This window comes from Phascolarctos cinereus, unplaced genomic scaffold, assembly GCF_003287225.1.
Source record: "Phascolarctos cinereus isolate Bilbo 61053 unplaced genomic scaffold, phaCin_HiC Scaffold_726;HRSCAF=1367, whole genome shotgun sequence".
NCBI lineage: Eukaryota > Metazoa > Chordata > Mammalia > Diprotodontia > Phascolarctidae > Phascolarctos > Phascolarctos cinereus.
In genome coordinates this window covers 423,344,235-423,360,413 of record NW_027556098.1, presented here as the reverse complement: position 1 = coordinate 423,360,413, position 16,179 = coordinate 423,344,235, and the positions used below count along the sequence as shown (strand labels likewise).

Here is a 16,179-nt window from a genome sequence, read left to right as displayed (position 1 = left end):
ATAGAGGAGACTACAGGTACCCCTAAAAATAGATACCACATCAGTATGAGTGAATAAAGTCAAATAAATACAAAGGTTTAAATAGAGAGTGTTTGGAAAGGGAGGCTACCAGCAGTGGGAGAGAGCAGGTAAGGCTTCATGCAGATAATGGTGCTTGAGGTGTGTTTTAAAGGAACAGAGAGACCAAACATTTAAAGAACAATTAATTCCAATACTGTAGAAACTATTTGGAAAAAATAGGTGAAGAAGGAGTCCTTTTATGACGCAAATGTGGTGCTGATACCTAAACCAGGAAGAGGCAAGACAGAGAAAGAAAATTACAGACCAATTTCCCTGAAGAATATCAATGCAGAAATTTTGAACAAAATATTAGCCAGGTGATTGCAGCAATGTATCACAAGGATTATATACTATGACCAGGTGGGATTTATGCCAGGAATCTAGGATTGGTTCAGTATTAGGAAAACTATCAATATAATTGATCATATTAGTAACAAAATCAACAGGAATCTTGTGATTGTCTCAATGGATATTGAAAAAACTTTTGACAAAATATAGCACCCATTCGTATTAAAAAACACTAGAGAGCATAGGAATAAAGGGAATGTTCCTTAAAATGATATGCAATGTTTATCTAAAACCATCAGCAAGCATTATCTATAATGGGGATAAGCTAGAAGCCTTCCCAGTAATATCGGGGGTGAAGCAAGACTGACCATTATTACCATTATTATTCAATATAGTACTAGAAATGTTAGTTGTAGCAATAAGAGAAGAAAAAGAAATCAAAAGAATTAGAATAGGCAATGAAGAAACAAAGCTATCATTCTTTGCAGATGATAATAATGGTATACTTAGAGAACCCTAGAGAATTAGCTAAAAAACTACTTGAAATAATTAACAATTTTAACAAAGTTGAAGTATATAAGATAAACCCACATAAAGCATCAGCATTTCTTTCTGTGATCAACAGAGCTCAATAGCAGGAGACAGAAAGAGAAATTTCATTTAAAGTTACTGTAAATGTGATAAAGTATGTGGGAGTCTACCTGCCAAGACAAATCCAGGAACTATATGAACACAGTTACAAAACACTTTTCACACAAATAAAGTCAGATCTAAATAATTGAAAAAAAATATCAATTGCTCATGGGTAGCCTGAGCCAATATAATAAAAAATGACAATTCGACCTAAGTTAATTTACTTACTCAGTGCCACACTAATCAAACTACAGAAAATTATTTGATAGAGCTAGAAAAAACAACAAGATTCATCAGGAAGAACCGGAGGTCAAGAATATCAAGAGAATTAATGAAAAAAAAATACAAAGGGAGGTGTCCTAATAATACCAGATCTCCAACCATATTTTAAATCAGTAATCATCAAAACTGTTTGGTACTGGCTAAGAAATAGAGTGCTGTATCAGTGAAATAGATTAAGTACACAAGACACAGTCATCAATGACTGTAGTAATCTACTTTTTAACAAACCCAAGGACCCCAGCTTCTGGGATAAGAACTCATTATTTGACAAAAACTACTGGGAAAACTGGAAACCAAAAGGGCACCAACTAGGTATAGATCAATGTCTCATACCATATTCCAAGATAAGATCAAAATGGGTACATGATTTAGGCAGAAAGCATGACACCATAAGCAAATTAGAAGAGCAAAGAATAGTCTACCTGTCGGATCTATGGAGAAAGGAAGAATTCATGACCAAACAAGGAGATAGAGAGCATTATGAGATGCAGAATGGATCATTTTGATGACGTTAAATTAAAAAGCTTTTGCACAAATGACCAATGCAACCAAAATTAGAAGGAAAGCAGAAAGCGAGGAAACAATTTTTACAGCCAGTATCTGATAAAGGCCTCATTTCTCAAATTTATAGAGAACTGAGCCAAATTTATAATAATACAAGCCATTCCCCAATTGACAAATGGTCAAAGAATATGAACAGGCAGTTTTCAGATGAAATCAAAGCTGTCTATAGTCATATGACTCAGGAGACTCCAGTGAAATGGAAAATTTTGTAAATTCTTGGCAATCTAAAAAATTGGGAAAAGACTAATACATTCTTTAATTGCTCAGAAATTCAATAACATAAATAAAGGAAACTAAAAGTGAAATATAGGCTACAAATAGAACATAAATCACACATTTTAAGGAAGAAATCAAAATGACAAAAAAGTGAAAGGTTTTTTATCTATGTGAAAGAGAATTGCTCCAAATTAATAGGACTTCTGAAAAAATGAATTCTATCATTCTGCTAGAAATGGAAGAACATCAGATGTCAAGTGCATTAGCCAAACATGGGGTCTGCATGTAGCAGGTGGGAAAAATAGATGACCCCTCCCAAGTATTAAAGGTTTTGCCGATGTTGCTACTCTCTTGTGTGAGAGCCATCAGTTTGCCTCTTAACTCATTCTCTTGACTCTTGGTCCCAAAGTTCTAGGGGTATGTTTAAATTATTTGTTTTTCATAAATAAACTGTCAATATCTTTCTTATGAATTAGCTAAATCTTCAACCCCATTTAATAAAATACTGCATTTTTAATAAATGAAGGAACCCTCCTTTATCCATCATATTTACTCTTATTTCTATATAACTAAATATTAATGTGAATTAATATATTCCATTAAAAAGTGAAAGCAATCATAAAGCAAAGATGAGTTTGGGGTTTTTTTGCCTATGATATGGCATATCCAGTGTTACCCCAAGCCCTCAATATTACAACAGGTAACTTCACTTGCCTGGAAATGGTCTAATACCACTTAATTCAGTCCAGATTGTAAGTAATATTTCTTAAGAAGCCTCTTCATGCTTTCATCTAGGTAAGTCTTTATTTCGGCCTTTGTGGAAATTTACTAGATAATTATTTTTTCTTTGTTTTCTTCTAAAAAATCACTAGTAATGTTTTTCTACAGAAAACTTCTCATAGTCTTCATAGAATTTTCTTAACATTATCATTTATGACATTTCTGATGAGGAGGAATTTCACATCACCTTCTTGCTTTCTCCTCATGTTCTCATAACTCATGGATAGAGCATGTGCCTTCTCCTTGATTCCATAGAGAAGCATTTCATAATAAGACATTTCTCCAACTTTTATTATTCCACATTGACTCTCACTTGAAATACAAAATGCTTTTCTCAACATTCCATTAGGCTGTTATTGACTATGGTTTCAGTTGTTGACTCTGATACTCAAAAAGATTATGAGTTTTGGGCAAATCCCATCTGTGTTTCATTTTCCTCCTTGAGTTGATGAGGGTTGGGCTAGATGAATTTTGGTCTCTTTCACTCTAAATCTTGTTGCATTTGATGGTTTAGGAGCTGGTGGCATTCCAGGATGTGGCTGTGGACTTCACCCTGGAGGAGTGGGGCCTGTTGGACAATTCTCAGAAAGAGCTGTACAAGGAGGTCATGCTGGAAACCTCCCAGAACCTTCTTTCTGTGGGTAAGGACCTTTTCCTTAGGTAACTCTGAGGTATTACCTTGGTAGCTTATTTCTCCTAATCCTGCCTGGCATAGCAAGTTTATCTTTATTCTTCCTTCATTCTTCCCTCAAATTCTAGCCCAAGTGGTAGGAAAGGAAGGGTGGAGACTAAGCATATACCTACATACATTAGATATATGTGTATATATATAACATATATATATATATATGTGTGTATGTATATATACATATGCACACACATATGCATGTGTGTATCTTCAATGTCTGGGAAAAGTGCTTTATAATTATTACTACGTGATCCTCACAACGTCCCTGTAGTATTATTATCTCCATTTCATAGTTTAGGGAAGTGAAGCAAACAGAGGTTGAGTAACTTGCCCAGAGGCACACAGCTACCATGTGTCTGAGGCTGGTCAGAACTTATCTTTCTGACTCCAGCTTCAGACCTCTAACCACTGAACTACCAGCAGCCTCCAATTTCTAGGTAATAGAAGCTTTGCAGTGTGCTTATTCTTCTGTGAAAGTTGTGAATAAAGGTGGAATTTTCTGATTCCAAGTAAGCTACATGGTTTCTGTCCCCCTCCAAAGGTGCCAACAGTTGATACCATGGAAACCATCCTTGAGGTGTCCTGGGAACCATCCTGTGTTCCTTGCTCGCATGTCACCTTTCTCTAAAAAGAACTAAATTGCATATTTCTCTCTGTCCTCATCCCTTCCTTATTCTGTATACTCAGGGCTTTCACTTCCTAGAGAAGATTTGATCTTCCTTTTTAAGCACGGGGAAGCACCAGGGACTCTGGAGCAAAAAGGCCGAAGGAGCTCCTGTCCAGGTGAGTGAGATGAAAGCAGGTGTGTGAGGGCTGTTATCACAAGAGACCTTTGTGTGTTGTAGTGAAGGAAATGCTAAAGTTTGGAATTTGTTTTTAGACACATTTCAGCAGTGGGATCCTGGGCAAGTAACTGCACATCTGAGCCCCAGTTTCCTCATCTATAATAAAAGAGAGGAGCTGGAAAATGAAAAAGGGGGGGGGCCTGAGACTCTTTGGCCTTCCAGTTCTCTTCCAGTCAGAAAAGTGTGAGCCTGTAGGAAGTCACTGTTTTGAACACAGGGCCATGGAACTCTTCTGGAAGCATCTCGGAGGGGCTGAGGGTGGCTAATAGGAACTCTTTGCTGGCTGGTTGTTGTCCTTCATTCTCCAAGACAACCGAGATGACATCACTATCGTAGAGTCAAATGACAGTGTCTGACTGTGGCTGATCAGAGCTCGGAATGCTCTATCACAGGTTGGGCACAAGTAGTCTATGTGAACATTTGGGATGGATTCTCTAAATTTGCACATCTTGATTCCCTTTAAGCTACTTCAGTTCTGCTTTGCTTATTGAGCAGAGCACCTTCTCTGATGAGGGCGTGCCAAATGGGTGGTCCCATGCCAGTGTCTCCCATGTCACACAGTCAATTCCAAAGTCCTTCAGAGAGACCTTGAGAGTGTCCTTGTACTGCTTCCTCCGACCTGCAAGTGAGCACTTGCTTTGTGTGAGTTCTCCATAAAATAGTCTTTTAGGGAATGTACATTTGGCATTCAAAAACTAAGTGGCTACCTCCTTGGAATTTCACTCGCTACGGTAGACCTTGAATGTTTGGCAGTTTAGCTCAAGAAAGGACCTCAGTGGACTTCTGGGAGCCAAGATGGCAGAGTAAGTAGTATATTGCTGTCTCTGTCCCATATTCACCTCCACAAAAACCATAAAATTGTGTCCCAGAACAAATCCTGGAACAGTGGAGCCAGTGGAAAGATGGGGTGGAGCAGTTTTTTAAACCTGTAGCCTTGGAGGATCGGTCTATCTCTGATAAAAGGGGAGTACATTCCAGGACAGGAAGTATCTCAGCAAGCCAGCAGCAAGCTCCATGTCAGCAAACCACTGGGAGATCCCAAGCCCCAGGGTGATGGAGCAGACAACGCCAACAGTAGTACCCCACTCCCCCCATGTGCCTTAACACAGCCAGGGGAACTAGCAGAACCCAGCTTGGAGAACCACCACATGCTTCAGTCCAGCACAGGGTGGACAGGCATCCTACAGCTGCCAGACCTCCCTGTGCTCTGGTGCAGCCCTGTGTAGGCAGGCATCCTGTGTTGGTTGGACCTCCCTGTGTTTCAGTGTGGTCTCGAGAGAAATGCAGAAAAATCCCACCTGGCCTTGGCACACTCCAGATGGCACCATTAGGACCCAGGCTCAATACCAGGTAAGCTGCCAGACCCCTGTAGCTCCTGCTGCCAACACCTGAGGCCCTAGCGCACAAAGCCAGTTACCAGGCCCCTGGCACCTAGCACAAGAAGCTTGGGCCAGGAACAACTAGGTGGCACAGTGAATAGAGTTCTGGCCTTGGAGTCAGGAGGACCTGAGTTCAAATCCAGCCTCAGACACTTAATACTTATTAGCTGTGTGACCCTGGAAAGTCATTTAACCCTGATCGCCTCACCAAAAGAAAAGTAAAAAAAGAAGAAGAAGAAGAAAAAGAAGCTTGGGCTGGTGCTCCCGCCAGGAAATATGCAAATGAGATAAGCAAAAAGCAAAAACAAACATTTACCCTTGAGAGTTACTATGGTGACAGGGACGATCAAGACAGAAATTCAGAAAAGGACGTTATCAATATACCTACATCCAAAACCTCAAAAAAGGAGTATGAATTGGTCCCAAGTCCAAAAAGCCTCCTTGGAAGAGCTCAAGAAGGATTTTAAAAATCAAGTAAGAGAGATAGAAGAAAAAATGGGAAAAGAAATGAGAGGTATGCAAAAGATCAATAGTGTGGAAAAGGAAGGATAAAAAGTGACTGAAGAAAACAATTCCTTAAAAAATACAGTTGACTGAATGAAAAAAAATCCACTGAAGTAATCAACTCCTTAAAAGGTAGAATTGGCCAAATGGAAAAGGAGGCAAAAAAATTCAATGAAGAGAAGAACTTAAAAAGTAGAATTAGCCAAATGGAAAAGGGAGTACAAAAGCTAACTGAAGAAAATAATTCCTTAAAAATTAGAATTGGGTAAGTGGAAGATGAAGTTATGAGACATCAAGAATCAGTCAAACAGAATGAAAAAAAATAGAAGACAATGTAAAATACCTCATTGGAAAAACCACTGACCTGGAAAATCGATCCAGGAGAGATAATTTAAGAATTATTAGACTACCTGAAAGCCATGATCAAGAAAAGAGTCTGGACAGCATCTTTCAAGAAATTATCAAGAAAAACTGCTCTGGTATCCCAGAACCAGAAGGTAAAATAGTCATTGAAAGAATTCACTAATCACCTTCTGAAAAAAATTCCAAATTGTGGCCAAATTCCATAATTACCAGGTCAAGGAGAAAATACTGCAAGAAGCCAGAAAGAAATAACTTAAATATTGTGGAACTACAGTCAGGATTAAACAAGACTTAGCACCTTCCACATTACATCACATGAAGAGATGCAAAGACCTATTACAGTAGAGGGAAAGAAGGGACACAGACGAACTTTGTGTGAACCTTACTGTCATCAGATTTGGGTCAAAGAGGGAGTAACATACACACTCAGTTGGGTACAGAAATTTGTCTTACCCTATAGGAAGTAGGAGAGGAAAGGGAAAAGAAAGAGGAGGGAGTGGATAGAAGAGAGGGCAAAGAGGAGGGAAGAAGTAGTGGGGGAAAGGGGAAAGAAAAGGGAGGGGGCTGATAGGAGGGACGGCAGATTGAGAAAGCTAGTCAGAAACAAAACACTGGTGAGGAGGGAAAGGGTGAAAAGACAGAGAAAAGTATAAATGGGGAGGAAGGGGAAATAGGGTGGAGAGAAAGACACAGTAATCATAACTGTAAATGTGAATGGGATGAACTCTCACATAAAACGGAAGCGGATAGCAGAGTGCATTAAAAATCATAATCCTACAATGTGTTGTTTACAAGACACGCATTTGAAGCAGAGAGGTACACAGAGTAAAGGTAAAAGGCTGGATCAGAATATGTTATGTTTCAGCCAAATTTAAAAAAACCAGGGGTAGCAATCCTAACCTCAGACAAAGCAAAAGGCATAAATAAATCTAATTAAGAGAGGTAAGGAAGGAAACTACATCCTGCTAAAAGGCACCATAGACAATGAAGTAAATCATTACTAAACATATGTGCACCAAATGATATAGCATCCAGATTCTTAGGGGAGAAGTTAAGTGAGTTACAGGAAGAAATAGACAGCAAAATTATACTAGTGGGGAATCTAAACCTCCCCCTCTTAGAACTAGATAAATCTAACCACAAAATAAATGAGAAAGAAGTTAAGGAGGTGAATAGAATTTTAGAAAAGTTAGATATAGTAGACCTCTGGAGAAAATTGAATAGGGATAGAAAGGAATATACCTTTTTCTCAGTGGTACATAGCATGTACAAAAAAATTGACCATGTGCTAGGGCATAAAAACCTCACAGTCCAGTGGAGAAAGGCAGAAGTATTAAGTGCATCCTTTTCAGATCATAATGCAATAAAAATTATATATAATAAAGGGCCATGGAAAGATAGACTAAAAATCAATTGGAAGCTAAATATTCTAATCCTAAAGAATGAGTGGGTCGAACATCAAATCATAGAAACAATCAATAACTTCATCCAAGAAAATGACAACAATGAGACAACATACTAAAACTTCTGGGATGCAGCCAAAGCAGTTCTTAGGGGAAATTTTATATCTCTAAATGCTTATGTGAATAAAATAGAGAAAGAGGAGATCAATGAATTGGGCATGCAACTGAAAAGCTAGAAAAAGAACAAATTAAAGCTCCCCAATTAAATGCCAAATTAGAAATTTTGAAAATCAAAGGAGAGATTAATAAAATTAAAATTTAAAAAAACCTGTTGAACTAATAAAACTAAGAGCTAGTCGTATGAAAAGAAAAACCAGTGTAATAGATAAACCTTTGATTAAAAAGAAAGAAGAAAACCAGATTACCAGTATCTAAAATGAAAAGAGTGAATTCACCACCAATGAAGACGAAATTAAAACAATAATTAGGAGCTATTTTGCCGAACTGTATGCCAGTAAATCTGACAGTCTTAGTGAAATGGATGAATATTTACAGAAATAAAAATTGCCCAGATTAACAGAAGACAAAATAAAATACTTGAATAACCCCATTTCAGAAAAAGAAATTGAACAAGCCATCAATGAACTCCCTAGGAAAAAATCTCCAAGTCCAAATGGATTTACAAGTGAATTCTACCAAACATTTAAAGAACAATTAACTCCAATACTATATAAGCTATTTGGAAAAATAGGCAAAGAAGGAGTCCTACCAAATTCTTTTTATGATACAAATATTGTGCAGTTACTAAACTAGGAAGAGCCAAAACATAGAAAGAAAATTACAGACCAATTTCCCTAATGAATGTTGATGCATGGATTTTAAATAAAGTAGTAAGCAAAGAGATTACTGATCATGAGGATAATGCACAGTGACCAGGTGGGATTGATATTAGGAATGTAAGGCTGGTTTAATGTCAGGAAAACTGTCAGTATAATTAACCATATCAATAACAAAATTAATGGAAATTACATAATTATTTCAGCAGATGCTTTTGACAGAATATATTTTTGACATTCCTATTAAAAACACTAGACACTTACTAGCTGTGTGAGCCTGGGCAAGTCACTTAACCTCAGTTGCCTTAAAAAAAAAAAGCAAGAAAGGACCTCAGAGTCCAGTACCTTATGTTGCCAGGTGATCTTCACAATCTTTGTAAGAAAATAGAATTCAAATGGAAAAGATTCAGTTTTCTGGCATGGCGCTGGCAGACTAGCTAGGTTTCACAGCCACACAACAATGAGATCAGCACAACAGCTCTGTATAGACCTTCAGGGTGGTACTTAGTCTAATACCTCTTCCATCCCATACTTTTCCTTCGGAGCCTCCCAAATACTGAACTAGCTCTGGCAATTTGTGCATCAACCTCATTATCAATGTGTATATTCCTGCAAAGTATACTGTCAAGGTAAGTGAACTCATCCACAGTATTCAAAACTTCTCTGTTTGCTGTAACCAGTAGTTCCGCATGTGGATTGTGTGGTGCTGACTGGTAGAGCACCTGTGTTTTATTGGTGTTAATTGTTAAGCCAAAATTAGTACAAACAGCCGAGAATCAATCCATCCCTTGTTGCATCTCAGCTTCAGAGCTGCATTGAGTGCACAATTATCTACAAACAAAAAATCAAACTCTCTCTCCACTTTAGTCTTGGCTTGAAGAATTTACCATCAGTGTGATAGCTGACTTTGATGCCATGTATATCCTTATTCAAGACTTTGACAACATGACTGAAAACATAATGCTAAAAACATGGCAGCAAGTAGACAGCCTTGTTTCACTCCATTGGTGACTGAAAAATCATGAGAGCATTGTCCATTGTCTAGAACCCAAGCAAGCATGCTGTCATGAAATTGATGTACAATACTGTTGAACTTTTCCAGGCAACCAAATTTTGACATAGTTTTCTATATGCCGTCATGACTGACAGTATCAAAGGTCTCAGTCAGATGGACAAACATTATGTACAGACCTCTGTTCTGCTCCCGGCATTTCTCCTGGAGTCATTGGGTAGCAAACATCATATGAACCATTCCATGGCCCTTTCTAAAGCCACATTGACTGTCAGGTAGATGACTATCTTCCAGGTGAAGTGTCGGCTTATTAAGGAGGAATCTTGCTAGCAGTGACTAAGGAGAGACATGATTGTCACATGACAACATATTTCCTTTTCCTTTATAGAGATTGACAATGGAGACATCCTTGAACTCCTGGGGGGTGACCTCCTTTTACCATATAACCTGGAAAATTTCAGTCAGCTTTTGTATGAGCTATGGACCCCTCACCTTGTAAATCTCAGCTGGAATAGAACAAGCACCAGGTACTTTGCCACAGGGTAGGAGCAAAATGGTATCTAAAACCTCTTCTTCAGTTGGAAATTTGGCTACAGAGAGATTGACTTTTACGTGAGGTATATAGTCAGTGGCTTCAGCATTGATTGATGGTAGTTTGTGGAGAACATTATGGAAGTGTTCAGCCCATCTCTCCAGGATCGTGTTCTTATCACTGACCACTGTAGCTCTATAGGCACTGAATAATTGCAATGCACCATAGGTCTTCGGTCCATGAATAGCCTTCAGGGCATCATAAAAGCCCTTTGGATTATTATTATTAGCATACAATTGAATTTCATCTACCTTCTTACTAAGCCAGGAATCTCGCATTTCTCTAAGCCTCACTTGTACTTTATTTTTAATGGAGTTCAGTGCTGCCTTCTTAGACACAGATAAACAATCCTGTTGATAAACCCTATGGAGTTCTCATTTGTCATTTAGCAACTTCTGAATTTCTGCATCATTTTCATGAAACTAATCTTGATGTTTGTGAGGGTTCTGACCCAAATGAGTTCACCAAATCTCTGAAAGCTGCCACTCCTTTTCTGCTCCACTGTTGTCTACTGTGTGTTGGCTTGGCTTTCCCTCCAAGTTAGCAATCAAGTGTTCGCTCAGAGAAGCTCTGTAATCTGTTGAACTTGTCTTCTGGTAGTCATCTTGCCTTGGGGCCTCTGCTTTTGTTGAATGGGAATGTTTAGCTTGGAGAGGATCAGTCTGTGATGAGTCCAGGGCTCTGTACCACACATCACCTTTGTCACTCTCACATCCTCTCTGTCTCTTCTCCTTACAATGACATCGTCTATTAAATGCCATTGTTTGCTATGAGGGTGCATCCACAAAGTTTTATTATGTTTAGGTAAACAAAAGAGTGTTGGTGATGAGAATATCATGCAATGCACACATCTTCAGTAGTAGGTGATTGTTGCTGTTGCGGTTTCCGACTCCGTTCCTCTCAAGCACTCCCTGCCATTTCTAGTAGTCTGTGCCTACTGTAGCATTAAAGTCACCCAGAATTATAAGCTTATCCTCTTCCTACATATTGATGATGGTCTCTAGGTCTTCATAAAATGTTTTCTATGCCTTCATCAGTCATCAGGGTAGGAACATAAGCACTGATGATGGTGGCAAGGTGTTTTCCTGCAAGTGGAAATTACATTGTCATGAGCCTGGCATTCGCTCCTTTTGGGAGGCATACAAGTCTGTTGACTAGATTAGTTTTGATTGCAAAACCTACACCAGTTTCCTGGTGCTCCCCTTCACTCCGGCCACTCCAGAAAAATGTGTATCCACTCCAACTTCAGTAAGCTAGCCTTCATTTGACAGCCTTGTTTCACTCAGGGTTGTTATTTGGATGTAACACCTGCTGAATTCTCTTGAAACAAAAGCTATTTGTCTTTCAGGTCTACTAGATTTTGTATTGTCCATAAATGTGCACATTTCATGTACCAATGATGAGTGGAATCATCTTTCTTTTTTTTTTTTTTGGTGAGGCAATTGGGGTTAAGTGACTTGCCCAGGGTCACACAGCTTGTAAGTATTATGTGTCTGAGGCTGGATTTGAACTCAGGTCCTCCTGACTCCAGGGCTAGTGCTCTATCCACTGTGCCACCTAGCTGCCTCTAATTATTTCTTTTTCTTCCTTTTTTTTTTGTGAAATTATCTTTCAAGATGGTTTGTAATGTGTAGGCCTAGTGATCATGTTTTTCAAAAACTGTACCATCTGCCTGGAAGAACACATACTTTTGCTGCTTTTTGATGTGATCACATGGCTGATGAAATGAGATTACAAGGAAACCTCGGACTAAGGCAGCTAGTCTGGTGCATTTTTCTGTGTCTTCTTTTTTTTTAAATTTTGGAGACTGTAGGGGGTAAGTGACTTGCCCAGCATCACACAGCTAGCTACTAAGTGTCTGACACGAGATTTGAACTCAGGTCCTCCTGAATCCAAGGTTGGTGCTCTATCACCACCTAGCTGCCCCAAATGTGTTTTTTTAATGCACAAATGTACACACATTACATGTGTATGTATATGGCAAAGGTCTCTAGACACTCTCGGGTATTTTTTGTTGTTGTCTTTTTTTGTTTGTTTGTCTGTTTTTGGCTAGGTAATGGGGTTAAGTGACTTGCCCAGGGTCAAACAGCTAACAGGTATCAAGTGTCTGAGCCCAGATTTGAACTCATGTCCTCCTGACTCCAGGGCCAGTGCTCTATCCACTGCACCATCTCGCTGCCCCTTGTGGTGCATTTTTCAAAAAGCAAACAAGACTGTGTGCATACTTGTGACCATCCACCGAGAGCTGATTTATAATTAAATATCAGACTTTTATGGCGATGCAGAAATAATTTGAGGACAGGGTGAAAAACCAGAACAGTATGTTAGTCCTAGAAGTGGTCAGAATTTAATGGAATCACTGCATGAACACCAAAGTCATTTTATACCCGATCATGATGATTTGGAATCACCGCACAAGGCGATCCATTATGCCTCACACATGCACATGCTTGTTGTTCAGGGCGAAAATGTATGGGTCAAAAATCTGAACAATTCTTTGCTGCATGAGGTTTACCATTAAAGAATTTTTAGCTAAAGCCCTTTGAACATCATCATGAACCACTACATGGGCCATGGTTCTAGAGGATCAATAGTGAATCATGCTGTTCACTTCTTGACAGAAGAATCGTGGACTCAAGATATAGTATGAGACATAATATATGATAGATAATGAACTAGCACAAATATTTAGTACATGTGCAGCAAGTGGCTTAATATCTTTGGATCTGAATAGAGTATAAGAAAAGTTGGATGTAACACTGAATATTATCAGTGTGAGTTAAAAAGACTGAACCTGTTTCTCAGCTTAGTATATGAAATTGATCAGGAATGACCAAGTACCTCCAAACTGATCAGTCCAGAATGGCAGAATTTGACCTGAGACGGACAAAATTATAAGTATGGTCAAGTCAGTATGAGTATAATCAACAAGAGGCATTTGAAGAAAGAAAGGACAATAAAGAAAAGCCTTCTGGTACTGTGGACAGAGCGCGCTCAGTCACAGGGTCTAAGTTCTAATTTCAGCTGCAGCTCAGCCATTCTGAGCTCATGAACTGAGTTGTGAAGGTTAATGAGAATGCTGGGCCTTCCCATGTTGCACATTTGTTGTGAGGAGACATTGTTATTGTATGTGAAGCTTTTTCTAAAATAAACCCTCTTAGGGTTGTGACCAAATGGCATTTCCAAAGATTGACTCTGCCTGCTTAAGTTTGAAAAGTTTTCTTTTTAACTGGGTAAATACAGCATAAAGAGTTTACTTTCTGCCATCCAAAGGAAGAACACATACTTAGGTGTGCATGTCTTCTTGTGTTTATATGATTGTTTATTTTTTTAAGTTGCAGAGACCATGTTTGAAGTACATGAGATGACTACAAAGCTGAGAGTTTTTGTGGAAGAATCTGGCCAGCAAAGATTCGTGAGTGATGGTGCCTGTGACTTCAGTTTGAGACAAATCCACAACTCTAATATGAAAGTGGATAAAAATCCAAAGGGTCACTGTGAATTTGAGAAAACTGGGAGAAAATTCAAACAATCTTCAGCCCTAAATCACTGTAAGAAAATTACCTCAGGAAATGACTGTTTTCAGGATAGTGAATATAGCAAGTGCTTTCCTGAAGTGGTAGAACTTTTTCAGTCACATGAGAAGATTCCTGAAATGCAAATGGATCAAGATAATGAACAGGAAATGACTATTAGCTGGAGTTCAGAGCTCATTAGATATCAAAAAAGTACTGGAGAGATGCTTTATGTAAATAGTGAAGGTGGAAAAGCCTTCAGTCAGAACTCTAAGCTTATTACTCATGAGAAAATTCACATTAGAAAAGAGCCCAATGAATATAATGAATGTGAACCAACCTTATCTCATCATTCATCTCTTCCTTACCATCCTAGGCTTCATGCTGAGATGAAACCATGTGCACATAATCATTGTGAGAAGGCCTTTTGTAGGAACTCAGATCTTATGAAACATCAGAAAATTGATAGTGGAATGACATCTTATAAATGTAGTGAATGTGGGAAGGCTTTCTGCTACAGATCACTTCTTATTAGCCATCAGAGAATCCACACTGGAGAGAAACCTTTTGAATGTAATCAGTGTGGAAAGGCTTTCACCTATGGCTCCAGTCTTGTTAAACATCAGAAAATCCACACTGGAGAGAAGCCTTTTGAATGTAATCAATGTGGAAAGGCTTTCACATATGGCTCCAGTCTTGTTAAACATCAGAGAATCCACACTGGAGAGAAACCTTATGAATGTAATCAATGTGGAAAGGCTTTCCAATTTAATTCACATCTTGCTGTACATCAGAGAATTCACACTGGAGAGAAACCTTATGAATGTAATCTGTGTGTAAAAGCTTTCACGTATAGCTCCAGTCTTGTTAAACATCAGAGAATCCACACTGGAGAGAAACCTTATATATGTAAACAATGTGGAAAGGCTTTCAGATTTCACTCCAGTCTTACTAATCATGAGAAAATCCACACTGGAGAGAAACCTCATGAATGTAATCAATGTGGAAAGGCTTTCACACAGAACTCCCATCTTGCTGCACATCAGAGAATCCACACAGGGGAGAAACTTTATGAATGCAATCAATGTGGAAAATCTTTCACACAGAACTCCCATCTTGCTGTACATCAGAGAATCCACATTGGAGAGAAACCTTATGAATGTAATCAATGTGGAAAGGCTTTTACACAGAGCTCCAGTCTTGCTGCCCATCAGAGAATCCACACTGGAGAGAAACCTTATGAATGTAAACAATGTGGAAAGACTTTCACAAAGAACTACAGTCTTGCTGATCATGAGAAAATCCACAGTGGAGCAAAACCTTATGAATGTAAACAGTGTGGAAAAGCATTCACAGTGAAAGGCAATCTTGCTAGACACCAGAGAATCCACAGTGGAGAGAAACCTTTTGAATGTAAACAATGTGGAAAGGCTTTCACACAGAGCTCCAGTCTTGCTGCCCATCAGAGAGTCCACACTGGAGAGAAACCTTATGAATGTAAACAGTGTGGAAAGGGTTTCATAAAGAGCTACGGTCTTGCTGATCATGAAAAAATCCACAGTGGAGCAAAACCTTATGAATGTAAACAATGTGGAAAGGCATTCACAGTGAAGGGCAATCTTACTAGACATCAAAGAATCCACATTGGTTAGAAACCTTTTGAATATAAACAATGTGGAAAGGCTTTCACACAATTCCAAGCTTGCTAAACATCAGAGAATCCACACTGGAGAGAAACTTCATTAGTGTTAATGAGAGTGGCAGAGCTTTTGGTTACCACTCTTAGCTTAACAGAAGAGAATCCACACTGCAGAGAAACTTTAGGAATGTAATCAGTGTGGTAAAGCCTTCAGGCAACCATCGTCTCTTATTCCCATCTGAGAATTCATATTACACAAATCTTATCACTGTCATGAATGAGGAAAGGCATTCAAATGGAGTTCAGACTTTGTTCACTATTATAAAATTCACTCTGATGAGCAGCTCCGTATTGAGTCAGTGTGGGAAGACTTTCAACCAGAGATTCTCTTACTTTATAGCAGAGAATTCCTAGTGGAGAGAAGCCTTACGAATGTGCTAAAGGGGAATGTGCTTTTCTCTAGAGGAGGACAGTTGGTAGACAACAAATATTCATGCTGTAATGAAGGATTATAAACGCAATGGTTGTGGGAAGGGCTTCACCTAGATGTCATAGTTGTCTCTACATTGGAGAAATCATG

At 38.8% G+C, this 16,179-nt stretch overlaps 1 protein-coding gene across 1 annotated transcript in view; it reads left to right on the top strand.

The window, feature by feature from the left end:
• LOC110197804 (uncharacterized) overlaps positions 1-15,553 on the top strand; it is a 52,425-nt gene extending 36,872 nt beyond the window's left edge. Inside the window, 4 exon segments of the mRNA XM_078146281.1 lie at positions 3,338-3,464; positions 4,199-4,294; positions 13,781-15,403; positions 15,406-15,553. Of these exon segments, the coding sequence (XP_078002407.1) occupies positions 3,338-3,464; positions 4,199-4,294; positions 13,781-15,403; positions 15,406-15,455 (1,896 nt within the window). The 3' untranslated portion in view covers positions 15,456-15,553.
• The last annotated feature ends 626 nt before the right edge of the window (positions 15,554-16,179 follow it).